The sequence below is a fragment of the Leucoraja erinacea genome, chromosome 23, assembly GCF_028641065.1.
Source record: "Leucoraja erinacea ecotype New England chromosome 23, Leri_hhj_1, whole genome shotgun sequence".
Lineage (NCBI taxonomy): Eukaryota > Metazoa > Chordata > Chondrichthyes > Rajiformes > Rajidae > Leucoraja > Leucoraja erinaceus.
Window position 1 is genome coordinate 7,337,424 of NC_073399.1, and position 15,594 is coordinate 7,353,017.

General features: G+C 42.7%; 1 protein-coding gene across 3 annotated transcripts in view; it reads right to left on the reverse strand.

The window, feature by feature from the left end:
- The window catches only part of cep112 (centrosomal protein 112), a 286,047-nt gene that overhangs the window by 67,878 nt on the left and 202,575 nt on the right, over positions 1-15,594 (reverse strand). For all 3 annotated transcript variants that reach the window (XM_055653750.1, XM_055653748.1, XM_055653749.1), the window contains one exon: positions 1,191-1,253. In XM_055653750.1, coding sequence (XP_055509725.1) covers positions 1,191-1,253 — 63 coding nt within the window. The remainder of the gene's footprint in view (positions 1-1,190; positions 1,254-15,594) is intronic.

Here is a 15,594-nt window from a genome sequence, read left to right on the forward strand (position 1 = left end):
CTATAAACTCGTGAGTCTAATAACTCGCAACTCCCATACCTTCGTCCCGATGGCAGGAGTGAAATGAAAGCCTGGCCGGGGTGGTGTGGGTTTTTGATGATGCTGGCTGCCCTTTTAAAGGCAGTGTCTCCAATAGATCCCTTCGATGGTGGGGAGGTCAGTACTGTGATGGACCTTCGATGGTGGGGAGGTCAGTACCTGTGATGGACCGGGCAGTGTCCACCACTTTTTTGTATTCTCTTTTATTCCTGGGTGAGTTGAGAGAAGAGAAACTAACACAGGGGAGGGATGGTGGGTATAAGTATTTGTATCTCCTTTCTAATATGCCCAGAAAAATGGAGATAACATTGTATCTTCCCTATGAAGTAGATCTAGTTAGAATTCTTTTTTATGAGAGGAATCTTATAAAAAACAGGATCAAACAAGATGACAATTTAAATCCATATTCTGTTTTGGAATGGAAAGGGTTAAAGCTGCTTAAGTGAGGGGAATGTTGCAATATGCTAATAATTTAATGAACAAAGCCCATACACCCACTTAATCTCATTAGGACACTGTTTTGCAATTATAGAAAATCCTCTCGGTATTCCCTCTTTTGTCAGACATTCTGGCCATTTAAAATACAGGATCCTTTATTCTTCAACTGAAACTGTCAGAAATCAGCTCTCACCAAATCTTATTAAGCCGCTGCTGAATTTTTTCCAGGGTGTTAGGGAAATACCATTCAATTTCTTTAAATTTTGATTAAACCAGCTGCTTTTTGTTTTGAAGGTAGACTCATAAAGGCAGATAGCAGCTGGTTTATCCATTATTGTCATCTCTGCTGATTAGATCTACTGTACATCAACAATATAAACCGTCCTAACGAGAATGGTTTGTCAGCTCCAAGCATGACTTTCAAATTAGCTTTGTCTCACCCTCTAATAGATATAACTGTGTCTTCTAAGGTTTAAAACGCAAGAATTATAAATGCAAAAAAAAAAAACCCCTAACTATTTATTGCAGTGGCACAAAAATGAAAGTTATAAAAGATTGATTTGAGTATTACGGGCGACAACATGCAGACACTGTCTGCAGACACTTTGAAAATGAGAAAGTGGTTCGTAAGAAAAGATTATTTGGTAAAGGGGTTTGCTAACACTTCACAAACTTGTCGTGTTTGCTGTGGTTTCTGAATTTCTGTGCTGTACCTGTGAAGATTTTGAAAGCCTCTGGCTGTATTCTTTCTCAATCTGCTTCAACCTGCTGCTGGCCTGTAAAAACAAAAGGAGAAATGTAACATGAGATAGGCAAAGAGGAAGAACGTGCACAGACACTCGCTGTTGACCTAGGTTGCTTGGCACCTAATCGGTATGCCTGTCACTTAGGATCTGGGCTCGATGCCAGTTCCAACGCCCCTTCATGGCAGCCAAAAGCACAGGGCCTCGCTTTGATCTCCAGCCAACTAGTCATCACTTGAAAGGATAAAATCTACCTCTGTTGCCAATTATTAGAAAACATAAAGGGCTTTCTGGATGAAAAATGACAGCATAAAGTTTATCAGAATGACTTCACCTTAATAAAAACAGAAACACATGCTCTGATGAAGACTGTGAAGGTACAATATGACACTGTGCTCAGAGTGCCAGATGATGTTTTAAGAAGCGTCTGGGAACAGTGAGAGGAGGGGAGGAGGAAGGAACTGAAAAAGAAAAATGTGAAAGAAGCTGCAAAAGCCAATTCCACCCTAGGGAAGAAGCAAGAACATTCTCTAACACACAGCAGAGATGCACTGTGCTCTTGGAACTTCAAAGGGCTTGTGCACTTATTGTAAATGTGGCCATTAGCAAAACTGTACTCCACCTTTTTGCAGTAAGGCCATTAAATATAATTACTGCTAGCATTTTTTTAGGATTTAAGCACCAAACTAATAATTCAAAATATTTCGAAATGCTTATGCAAAATAAAGACTGTTTTATCATTATATGCTTCATTATCAAAACAAAAAAAAACAAATTTAAAAATATTCTTAAAAATACATATATTTTTCCCTTTCTCCTTGACCAGCACACACTACTCAACTAAGAGGGAGAGCTCTTAGGTTTCTGTATGGTTGCAGTGGCAGTATTGGCTGAGTGTCTGTCCGATCTTTATTCTGAGGAGAACCCCGTTTTGCAGAACTCACCTGCGCCACAGTGCAAGGTGGGAAACACAGCGTGTAGGGAAGGGAGCTCCCATTGCACCCATTCAGTCGGGAAGGGAGACCATTGCACCCATTCTGGAGTATCCACTCATTGGAAATACTATCCAACTAATTCCATTTCTCTTACGTGCAAACTTTAACCAACTAAACTTCAAACTATGAACTGTCTTGGTTGCACTAGGGACTTTGGGCATTTATTTTGTGGTACACCCATTTTGTTTAATTTATTGATTTTTTGGCTTGTTTCATTATTATGTTACTTATCTACAAGTGCTGTGTTTACAGACCTATCATGCTGATGCAAGTAAGAATTTCATTCTTCTGTTTTCGTACATATGACAATTAAACTCTCTTGGTTCTGACTCGAAAATAACCTTTGAATTTAGTTCCAGCATCCTCTCAAGCATTGTATTCGGGAAATGTTAGAAATAGATCATCGTAATGCATGGAGTGTCTTGCACGGACATTGGATCTTCGGCCCGACACCCACGGCAACTAAATGCCCATTTATGATCGTCCCATTTAACCACTTTTGACCTATATTCTAAACCTTTCCTATCCATTGTGTGAGACAGGGAATAGAGTAATGGTGATTAAAAAGTGTGTTTGGCAGTATAAACTTCAAGCGTTGCGTGAATATTTAAGATTGCAATCGATGCTCTAAGTAGATTCCCTCTGAGTGAAGCAGGTTAGTTTAAGAGAGATCCATGCCACATAGATGCAAATCAGCAACTGCTGTGAATTATATTAAAGGAATAGAAGGATTTCCTTTGGGAGACAATGAAAGATCGGTGAGAATGTATGCACAGATATTGCAAGAATGCAGTGCCTGTCATCAATGTCAAAACCACTCCATGAACTGCTGGTTGCAAAGACAACCAAGGCAAAAAAAATACACACAAGCAAAAGTTCTTTTCAAAAATTGAATACTGCACAGATGTCAGTATTTTGAAATAACAGGGGTTGAAAACTGAAGAAATGTGACAATGAAAACACAGTTTCAAAGGACTCTACCTGCATGGCATCACAATGCTGACACTAGTTTGAATCAAGGTGATGTACATTTCATGAGGGCCGTGAAACCAATGCCTTAAATTCAGCAACAATAATAATGCATTTGCCACAGTTTCTTTGCTATTGTTTGTGGAAGCACGTGTTTTTTGCGAGTGCTAACCAGATGATTGCGCAGGAATACAACTTGGAGAGACATCATATCAAGCTCTGCCGGAAGGATGTTGCATTTTACTGGAAGTATGCTCCAGTTTTTGATATAGCATGCACACATTTTAAAAAAACAAAGGAAAATCCATGTTTGCAAACGCCCCACCCCCATTGTGTTTACAGAAGGGTCTCGACCCTAAACCTCACTGAAGCATTTTCCCCAGAGAAGCTGCCTGACCTGCTGAGTTACTCTATTACTATGTGCCTTCCCGTTGTTACAAGTCCTCCATCTTACAACATGGGTATTTAATTAGATATAAGTAATAAGTAGCTTAAAAACTTGGTAAAGGGCCCTTTGAATATAGGCTTCACTTATTTTGGGAAGACGCAAATGCTGGAGTAACTCAGCGGGTCAGGCAGCATCCCTGGAGAACATGGATACATACATGACATTTCGGATCGAGACCCTTCTTCAGACTGGTTATTTTGCACTTCTGACCATGTGTATCCAAATATACTTAGGCATTCAGTTCATTTGGAAAATTAGGTATTTTTAGGAACAGCAGTCGGGATTTATTTCATGATATCATGCTGTAAAATGTGTAGATGTTAGTAGAAATAGGTAGGATTTGTCAAGCAGTTTACAGAGCACATTGCTTTCTCTTCCCTCCATCCAGTTATAGAAACCATTAGCACTCCCTATTACATTGAACTATGAATACATTATTCTCCAGTACCTTGTTTTTCTGCTTATTGATTTCAGAAGAATGTGGAGAAATAAGAGGAAGTCATTTGGACAGGTACATAGTTAGGAAAGGTTGAGAGGGATATGGGCCAAACACAGACTGGTGGGATTAATGTAGATGGGCATTTTAATTGCCATGGACAAGGTGGGCTAAAGGGACTGTTTCTGTGCTGTATCACTTTAAGCCTGGCCAACTCTCGTAGACTGGATCTGGTGGTTACACTGGAGTGAAGTCTGAAGGGAAATGTGAACTGAAGGGCATAGACGGCATGAAACATTTCTCTTGTCAGGGCCACCTGTCACCTGTACAGGCCATGGGTTTAAGGGTTGGGAAATTAGATGCAACTTGAGGAATAATATTTTTTACGCAGAGGGTGGTTGGAATCTTAAATACACCTCATTAAAGGTACATAGTTAATGCAAATTTTCTCACAATATTTTAATATTAGTTAGACGAGCACTTGAAATGCCGCCGTATAAGACTTCAGGTCGAGTACTGAAGTCATTGATGGCCAACATGGACACAATGGGCCGAAGGGCCTGCGTCAGAGCTGCATGACTGATTGCAAAAGCTGGCTGATTAAATATAATGGGGTAAGTGAAGAATTAAGAAACATTGACATGTACTTTAACAATATTTTTGGTGGGAAGTAGGGATTAAGAAAAATAATTTATTTTTCCTTTTAATTCTGGTCTCTCTCACTATGTACCATTTGCCTTCAAAGGTAATAACAGGGAATCCGTTTCCAGGTTTCAGGTGGTGCAGGGAGAGAGCAGCTGATGGCAACTGTTGCTTGCTGTCTGTGGGAATCCCCTAACTTTCATTCAAAGCCATACTCCGCCACTGTACACTACACTGTACCTTAATCACTCCTTACATGAGACACAGCCAGCTGCTTTGCACAGTAATGACATACTTGGAGCCAAGGATTAGTATTTCAGTGCACTTTTTCTCTTCTCAGGTGCCAATGCAATTTGACAAGGTTTGATCAGGTGTAACTTGAATCTGGAGCAATCGTGCCAGATGCAGAGGAAAGTTGCTTGCCCAGAATTTAAATGGGATGGATTTCCATCACCCGCACCATTTGTTTGACAAGAGATCAAAGTAGCTTGCCAATCTAGCTTTCTGAAAAATGTTCACATTTCACGGCAGAAGCTGGTATTCTTGGAAGCATGCACAGAAAGTGCAGGGATTTTATTTTTGTCATGGGCAGTGAGTTGGGAAGGAAGCAAAAAATAACTCCCAGCATTTGGGACGGTCTGCATGGAACCGCAAAGTCCTGTATTATCATATTGTCCATTCACCACTTGTTGACTGTCAGTCCTTACAATCTCTGGAGATTGGACTGAATTAAATAACCTAAAAAAACGGGTACGAAAACAAATGTCATTTTGGTTACATTCCTCATGGTCTCAGGACTTCGCAAAAGTTTCCTGAAATGTTTCACAGCCAATAACGTGGAAATATTACAATCTTGAAATTGCTCAGGAAAAATCCCAAATAAATAAAGAGATATAGAGGTGATGAATAAATGAGTTAATAGTTTCCACAATACACTTTAAACACCTGGATTTTGCAGACAGCAGCGAGCTTGATAGACTCATCCCTGATCTCTGGAAGAAGCTGCCACTTAGCCTGTGCTACCACTTAAGTGAAGAGCGTGCACCTTGACTGAGCCTTCTTTGCACAAATCTTACCATGGTGAGCTGGGCAAAGGGTTCCAGAACTGTTTGACGTACCCTCTGGTTTAGCTGGTTGTTAGAGCTGTCAAAACCCCCAAGGCTTGCCTTTCAAAATTATTTTAAAAGAAAGAAATGATCCAATGATCATCTAACTGCATGAATAGTGTAATGCCTTGCAGCCCTTCTCAACACTGAGCAGTGTTACTTGATCAGATTCCTCAAAGTAAATGCTAGAGAATTGCTGCAATTGTCCCGTAAAATCTATCCCATTCTCTCAGGCCATGGAAGAAGCAGTGGTAGAGTAGTGTACCTCGCATGTAACCTGCTAGTTAATTAGGTAACCAGGAGGAATTGCTTCACCCAAGCCAGCTGGCTGTACTCGAGGGACCTGTGAATACTGGCCTGTGGGTTCTGCTAAGTACAGAACAATGCATTGTGGCATCTATGGAGAGTGGATTTTGGTGAGCAAGGAAGATAGCAAAGCTACATAGTGAAACAAATAAGGGCAGGTGATCAGTTGCAGGCATTGCTCATGAGAGCTGGTGAAGACCATGGTCATTCATGACAACCACAGCTACAGTAAGTGACTGCCACTCAGGAAACCTCTGCTCACAAGTGATGAGCTGAAGCCTGGACACTTGTTCAATAGTGGCCATCACGTCCATTCCACAACATACTGTAGAATCAGCCAGATAAGAGAGAGACAAGGGAATATAACTATGAGTGAGACATGATCCAGAAGGTAGCTTTAGAGGATTCTTAAAGCCCTGTCCCACGGCACGAGTTCATTCCAAGAGCTCTCCCGAGTTTGCCCTGATTCGAACGCGGAGATTTATGGTAATGGCCACTCGTCGGTACTCATGGCTGAAAAATCTGTACGAGTCTTCCCGTGCTTACCTGCCATTAGTGAGTCTTCCCGAGTACCTGCCGTTAGCGTTACGAGCCGCAAAGAGACGTCCCCGAGCTCCGACGTACCCGTTCCGTTCATTCTCTGTGCTTACCACGAATTTGATTTTTTTAAAACTCAGAAGAGCTCTTGGAATGAACCCGTACTGTGGGACAAGGCTTTTATTTGTTACACTCGCTAACAGATATGATGAGGGTCTTGTGTACTGTGTGACAAGGGTGAAGATTGCAGGGTGGATGAGCAAGCTGGTAATAGCACCGTGTACATACAGGCAACGTGTTGAGGAACTGAAAAGCAATGTAGTGGTGAGAAGAAATATAGCAGTGGGCAAGTTGGGCCGAAAGGCCTGTTTCCACACTGTTTGACTATGATCAGGTACAAGGTAGACACTGGGTGCAAGTCCAAGACCTAAAGGAGATTTCTACGAGGTAAAATAAACATCACCCATTCCATCTCTCCAGAGATGATGTCTCACCCGCTGAGTTACTCCAGCATTTTGTGTCTACCTTCCAAAGCCTCATGATGCCTACCATGTGGCTGGGGTTAAGGATATTCCATGGGGGACTGCAGAGGAACTTGGAATGGAAGAAGAAAGATCCAGTTGTTGTGGTTTTCGTGGGTAGCCACAACATAGACTGAACCAAGGACCGAGGTTCAATTGAAGGAGTATGTGTAGATAAGCGCAAATTAAAATGCAGAACTACAAAGGTAATTATTGTTGGATTAGTACCTGTGCCAGATTGCAAATTGGAATGCTCTCCTTAATCATGAAATTAGTGGTTGCAGTATGGGAAACAAATTTGAGTTTTATAGATCAGTGTCAAACATCAAAGTTCTGGAGGAACTCAGTGGGTCAGGCAGCTTCCGTAGAGAGAATAAACAGGCAACATTTTGGGTCGGGACCCTTCTTCACACCTTTATGTTTAGGAAACAATGAGGCAATAAGCAATCTTACATCCAGCACTCTGCAATTTGCAAGGATTAATTACTAAAAAGTCAAGTCACTTTTATTTCTATAGCACATTTAAAAAACAACTCTCGTTGGCCAAAGTGATTTACATTGGTGGAGGTACTAACGTTATACCACATTGGTTCATAGATTAAGTACATACATAAATACATACATATAGCCCTCCCTCAGAGGACGTCAAGAAAGGCTTGAGAGTAAAGATGAGTTTTAAGTCTTGACTTAAAGGAGTCGATGGAGGGGGCAGTTCTTATGGGAAGAGGGATGCTGTTCCACAGTCTAGGAGCTGCAACCGCAAAGGTGCGGTCGCCCCTGAGGTTAAGCCTAGACCGCGGGATGTTCAGTAACCCCAAGTCGGCCAATCTGAGGGACCTGGAGGTGGTGTGGTGGGTAAGCAGACTTTTGATGTAGGTGGGGGCAAGCCCGTTAAGGGCTTTGTAAACATAAAGAAGGATCGTGAAATTTATTCGGAACCGCACAGGGAGCCAGTGGAGAGAGGCCAGAATCGGGGTGATGTGGTCCCTTTTTCGGGTGCCCGTCAGGAGTCTCGCTGCGGCGTTTTGGACCAGTTGCAGGTGGGACAGGGAAGATTGGCTGATGCCAGTGTAAAGGGAGTTGCAGTAATCGAAGCGGGAGGAGATAAATGTGTGGATAAAAAGAGGGATTTAGGGTGATAATATGATGGAGCTTTATATACATATTGTAAGTCAGAGACACATGGAGCTGTACAGCATTGAAACAGCCTTCGGCACAACTTGTCCACGCCAACCAGGGTGGCATTTTGGGCGAGTCTCTTTTGTCTGCATTTGGCCCATATCCCTCTGAATCCATAGAGTGATTTAATTAATGAGTTCATTTGAAACGTGGGGCAGATTCAGAAACTATGGACTGACGGTAACCGAGAATGGTTAACATTTAAAAAAATAATACACAGCTTAGAACATACAGGACACAAAAACTCAGCAGGGAAATTGTTCCAGCTGGCGAAAGATAGTTTAAGATCAAAAGGAAAGGCTTAAAAATGTTGCCACAAAGAGCAGCACATCAGAGGATTCAGGACATTTCAGATTTCAGCAAAAAGAGGAACTAAAACATCGATAAGGGAGAGGAAATAAAAATTCGAGAATGATCTCATGAAAAAAATAAACACACCAGCTATAAAGGCTTATATGCACATATGAAAAGGAAAGGATTAACTAAAGTTAATGTGTATTCTGAGGCAGGAGAAATTGTATTGGGGTGGGGGGGGATATGGAAAAATTAAATATTTTGTCAGGCTTCATCAAAAGGTGACAGAAAGGTTGAACAGGTGTGGATTAAATGATGAAAAGAATTAGCATTAGTAAAAAATAGCATCAGAAATTAATGGGACTGAAAGCTGATAATTCCCCGTGGCAAAATCCCAAGATTTTGAAAGTGTAGATGGTGGATGCACTGGTGGCTGTGGTGACTAAATTCTTTAGCCAGAGGGTGGTGAATCTGTGGAATTATTTGTCACAGGAGGCTGTGGAGGCCAAGTCAATGGATATTTTTAAGGAAGAGATAGATAGATTCTTGATTTGTACAGGTGTGCGAGGTTATGGGGAGAAGGCAGGAAAATGGGGTTAGGAGGGAGAGATAGATCAGCCATGATTGAATGGCGGAGTAAACTTGATGGGCTGAATGGCCTAATTCTACCCCTATTCCTTATGATAGTGGTCACACTAGTGGGTGTGGGGATGAATTAATGCATTGGTGGCTGCGGAGAAGATGAATGCGCTGGTGACTGTGGAGACAGACGGCATTGGCGGGTGTGGTGACTGTGTACGCATTGATGGCTGTGGAGATGGCAAATGCACTGATAGCTCTGGACAGTGGATGCACTGGTGGCTGTGGAGACAATGGATGCACTGGTGGATATGGTGACAGAATGCATTGGTAGAGGCAACAAATGCACTGGTGGCTGTGGAGAAGGTGAATGTATTGGTGGCTGCAGTGACAGTGAATGCACTGGTGGGTGCGGAGATGGTAAATGCACTGCTGAGGGCGAGGACAGTGGATGCACTGGTAGCCACCTCCCAGATCTAAAGGTTTCAAAGCAGTTCCCATAGATTAGAAGGATTAGATATTACTACTAACAGTATAGCCTGCTATTTAAGGGAGGGGGCAGATTAAAACAGGAATGGTCGATGGGTTAATCTGATATCTGTAGCAAGGAAGTTTGAGATTATATAAGTAGGGAAATTACGTCAAGCAAATGGGAAAATAATAATAAAACTGGGCACGATTTATGTGGATCAATAAAGAAAAATCTTGTTATATGTGATTGAATCAATCTGAGGAATGGTAAACGTCACCTATCCATGTGCTCCAGAGATATTGCCTGACCCACTGGGTTGCGGCAGCAGATTTTGCCTTTTTTAGAAACCAGTATCTGCAGTTCCTTGTGTCTTCGGATACATTGTGGGGCTGGGGAGGGGAGGTGCATGAATATTATTAATGTTTCTTCTCTAGAGGGGTCCTTAGGTCAAATTAAGAGATTGTACATTCAGGACTGGGAACAGAAGAGATTTCTTCACCTGACGTGGCGAATGTTTTGAATTTTCAACTGAAGAGAATTGAGGAGGTTCAAACTTTGCTCAGATTCAAGACAAAGAAAAATAGAGTTTTAGATATTTAAGGAAGGGCTGGGAAGTGGCTCTGAGGTAAGAGAGAGCAGTCGTGATCTAACTGAATGGCAGTGTAGTGACAAAATGGCTTACCGTGTTTGTTCCTAAAGGTATATATACAGTATATTATCTTTATGCAATCAATTGGTCCTGACTTTCTGGATAAAAACCTAAGATAATTCAGATTTGCCAACATTTATCCATTTAATATTAAAGACAATAGGGTCAAGCACCAAATGTGGAGAAAATGGATAGGTGATGTTTTGGGTCGGGATCAAGTCAAGTCAAGTTTATTCTTCACATACACATACGAGATGTGCAGTGAAATGAAATGTGGCAATGCTCGCGGACTTTGTGAAAAAAGACAAACAAACAAACAACCAAACAAACTATAAACACAATCACACATATTCTTTTACATATTAAATATTGTGGGCGGAAGGAAACACGTTCAGTAAAGTTAGTCCCTGGTGAGATTGGAGTTTACAGTCCGAATGGCCTCTGGGAAGAAACTGGCCAGAGGCCATTCGGACTGTAAACGCCTATCTCACCAGGGACTAACTCTACTGAACGTTTTTCCTTCCATTATTTATTATGTAAAAGAATATGTGTGTTATGATTGTGTTTATAGTTTGTTTGGTTGTTTGTCTTTTGCACAAAAGTCCGCGAGCATTGCCACTTTCATTTCACTGCGCATCTCGTATGTGTATGTGACAAATAAACTTGACTTGACTTCTCAACCTCTCCGTTCTCACAACATGGCAACAGAGGCGTTTGCCTGACCGTAGCATCTGGAACAGTCCGTTGCAGGGGTGAAAGGGGTCTTCCATGATTTTATTGGCTCCTTCTTAAGACTGATTAAATGTTTTAATAGTATTTTTATATTTGTCTGCCTGTGTGTTTGATGACTTTTAATTAACAGTAATCTTTGACAGTCAGTATCCCATGGTTAAGTGCCCTAAATAACACCTGAACACGTGCTCAGAAGCCAATTCTGATCAATTGGAGCCTGCATGGGCTTTTCATTCAATATCAGGATGTTTGGTGGAGCTATTCCTGTCCCAAAGGCATTAGAGCAAAGAGAAATTGAGTTGATCTTTGATGTTGGACAGATGAAGGTTTTCTTTGGAATGACTACATTGGGCAACATTCTAACCTCAACAATGTGCACTCCAGACAGTATTGTGGCCGAGAGGAAGCAAATTCACAATACTGAATGGCAGGATAAGCAGAATGGGGTTAGAGTGAAGGCCAAGTTCAAGTTAAATGGCGACCAGCTGGAATGCAATGTCAAACATTTATCAAACACACTCGTTAAATGCAGCTGGATGCTGTAGGGGGAGGAGTATATTCAAGTTTGTCTTGTATTGGTGGATAAGCAGGTCAAGCAACATCACTGGAGAAAAAGGATGGGGGATGTTTCGGGTCGGGACCTTTCCTCAGACTGATAGGATAGAATCGATGTATGTGGAGGTGAGCTCAGTGGGGCATGAGCAGGCAGCAACATTGAGTCTACCGGGGCAGTTCTGCTTTTAGATTTTTGGGATGAGGTAGAAGGCCCTGCAGGGCTGTGGAACAATGAGGTTGGAAGCTGTGGAGGTCAGGTCACTAGGGGTGATGAAATCAGAGATAGTCCTGGAGATGATGGCATGGCGCTCGACTGTGGGGTCACAGTGAAGGGGTAGGAAGAGGAGGTCATAAGGTCATAAGCGATAGGAGTAGAATTAGGCCATTCGGCCAATCAAGTCTACGCCATTCAATCATGTCTGATCTATCTCTCCCTCCTAAACCCATTCTCCTGCCTTCTCCCCATAACCTCTGATATCCGCACTAATCAAAAATCTATCTCTGCCTTCACAGGCCAGTCCTTTTTAACCAAGCTTTCTACACATCACCAGCATCCTGCTCTAAGGTCATTCAACATTTTAAAGTTTGCTAGTTTATTAAATACTCAACATGCTCAGATGATTCGGACCTCCAGCAATTGACAGATACAGAGGACATCAAAAGGCAGAGTAAATGTTGTTTCTGAAGCACCCTTCACAAATCCAGTATGTCCCAGGGCATTTTGCGGGAAATAAAGTACCACCGGGGATAAGTCTCAGGAGGGGACTGGTTTCTGAGTATGATCAGCGAACACTAATTAGCCAGAACAAACATCAATTAAGAATATTTGATATTGTAGCCATTATCCCTTGATCTTTTATTGGAGTTGTCTAATGAATGGAGCTTTACGAACCCTTCTTATCTTTTTTAATGGTCTTAAGTTTTGTTCACATGGGCACTTAACTTTGTCATTCCTGAATTCTATTAACTTATTTTTGCGCATGAACTAACATACGGCACCAGAAAGGATGCAATCCCCCCCCCAACTTAGTAATAGATGATTAACGACATTCCAGACAGTTTGCCCCTTTAGCATGACCTTTCCACCAGAATCTTCCAGCTTTCACTCCCTCACCCGCTGCATTTTCTCAATTTAGCTGAAGAAACTGATCACCAAACTCGGTAACCTGGGCATCGACCCCTCCCTCTGCAACTGGATACTGGACTTTCTAACCAACAGACCCCAGTCTGTGAGGTTAGACAACCCTCACCCTGAACACCGGCGTTCCACAGGGCTGTGTGCTGAGCCCCCTCCTCTACTCCCTCTTCACCTATGACTGCACACCTGTACATGGTACTAACACCGTCATCAAGTATGCAGATGATACAACGGTGATTGGCCTCATCAGCAACAACGATGAGCTGGCCTACAGGGAGGAGGTCCAGCACTTAGCAGCATGGTGCGCTGACAACAACCTGGCCCTTAATTCCAAGAAGACCAAGGAGCTCATTGTAGACTTCAGGAAGTCCAGAGGCGGCACGCACACCCCCATCCACATTAACGGGATGGAGGTGGAACGTGTTTCTAGCTTCAGGTTCCTGGGAGTCAACATCTCCGATGACCTATCTTGGACCCACAATACCTCTACTCTGATCAAGAAGGCTCATCAGCGTCTCTTCTTCCTGAGGAGACTGAAGAAGGTCCATCTGTCTCCTCAGATCCTGGTGAACTTCTACCGCTGCACCATCGAGAGCATCCTTACCAACTGCATCACAGTATGGTATGGCGACTGCTCTGTCTCCGACCGGAAGGCATTGCAGAGGGTGGTGAAAATTGCCCAACGCATCACCGGTTCCTCGTTCCCCTCCATTGAGTCTGTCCAAAGCAAGCGCTGTCTGCGGAGGGCGCTCAGCATCGCCAAGGACTGCTCTCACCCCAACCATGAACTGTTTACCCTCCTACCATCCGGGAGGCGCTACAGGTCTCTCCGTTGCCGAACCAGCAGGTCGAGGAACAGCTTCTTTCCGGCCGCTGTCACTCTACTCAACAACGTACCTCGGTGACTGCCAATCACCACCCCCCCCCCGGACACTTATTATTATTTATTCAAATCGTTTGCTATGTCGCTCTTCCAGGTAGATGCTAAATGCATTTAGTTGTCTCTGTACTGTACACTGACAATGACAATTAAAATTGAATCTGAATCCGAATCTGAGATAATGTTCCAATAGAGTAGTCATAGAGTCATACAGCACTGATCCAGGCCCTTCGGCCCAACTAGTCCATGTCAACCAGGATGTCCCATCTAAGTTGGTCCCATTTGCCCGCACTTGGCATATATCCATCTAAACCTTTCCTATACATGTAACTGTCCAGGTATTGTTTAAATAAGAGGAACAAAAGTGCAATGGAGGAGGAATGACAGGGAAAGGGTCAGAAAGAAATTGACACACAGAGGAGAAAGCAGAGTAAGGAAGAGGAATGTGTGAGCAGTGGAGGAAGGTGGTTGAAGCACAGGGAGGGGAAGAGTTGAGTGGTGTGAAAGGAGGCAGCAGAAATGGCAAGCTCCCAATGAAGGCCAGATTTCAAGGGAGTCTTATAAAACTTTCCCACTTCAAATAACCAGGCAAGCTCCCAAGGACATTTTGTACTTCAAAGCTATGTTCTTGGTTTAAATTTGGGAGCCAATGTTTTAAACTAGAAATGTATGAAACAATGGGACTTCCCATGTGATGATCAGGAAGTAGCATATGAAGTACATGCTCAGGGAGAAGAGAGAAATTCAGAGAGGGAGTCTACAATATAGCAGAGACGGAGGGCTTCAAATACTGAAGACAGGGGGCTCAGCAGCACATTAGAGCATGCACGAGAAAACACAGGCAGCAATGAAAGGCTGGATTAGGGTATGTAGCTACAAAGTTTGTAGCTTTGTGGACAAGTGCCAATTTTCAGCAAAAAAAGCTAGAGGTGGTAGCAAGATGGTTGAAAAACAAATTCAATCAAAAGCAAATAGTTTGAATAAGTAGGTACGCAAAAAAGCTGGAGAAACTCAGCGGGTGCAGCAGCATCTATGGAGCGAAGGAAATAGGCAACGTTTCGGGCCGAAACCCTTCTTCAGTTTGAATAAGTGTTTGAAGAAGAGTCTCAACCCGAAAGGTTAGAGATTCCTTTTCTCCAGAGATGCTGCCTGACTCGCTGAGTTACTCCAGCATTTTGTGTCTATCTTTGGTGTAAACCAGCACCTGCAGTTCCTTCCCACACAAATAGTCTGACGATGGATCACATCCTTTGTATACACTCACACAGGTAGCATCAACTGCAAATATTGAAAGTAACCCATTTTCAAACATTGTTACCAGAAAGGTGGGCAGTCATGTTTATGCAAATGACTTATAAATACAGTGATGAATATGCATTCCAGTTTGCTAAACAATCAATCAACGGACAAAGCTTAAGAATAATTGGATTGAATTAAATACCGAGCAGAGAAAATATATTTGCAAGCACAGAATGAGAGAAGACTTAGTAACGATAATCTCCCGAGAAGGGTCTTTCTGTTGATTTGATGCATACTTCTGATCTTGATTTCCAACAGATTTCCAACCGTAGATTATTTTTGTTCTGATTATACTAACTTCCTGGTGTCATTTGGATGGAATGCTGCAGAGAATAATTTTGGGAGCGGCTCTGCCAGCTGTCTGTTTGCTCCCTTCTCTTGGGTCGTGTTGTGATGGCAGTATCACCGTGCATATTATCATCATCATCATCAGTGGTGGGAACATATCCTGCCATTCATCTTCCCTCACCGGAGCCTCAGCTACACTGGGTGCAAATGAACCCTGTTGCCACAGGTTACGGGCAGCAGGGGGGAGGGAGGAGGAGAGTGAGATGAATGACATATCAGCCAGACGAACGAGTCGCACTGGGATCCTAGGCTTAAAGATTTCCGGAGATTGTCTTTAGATCTAAGTAGG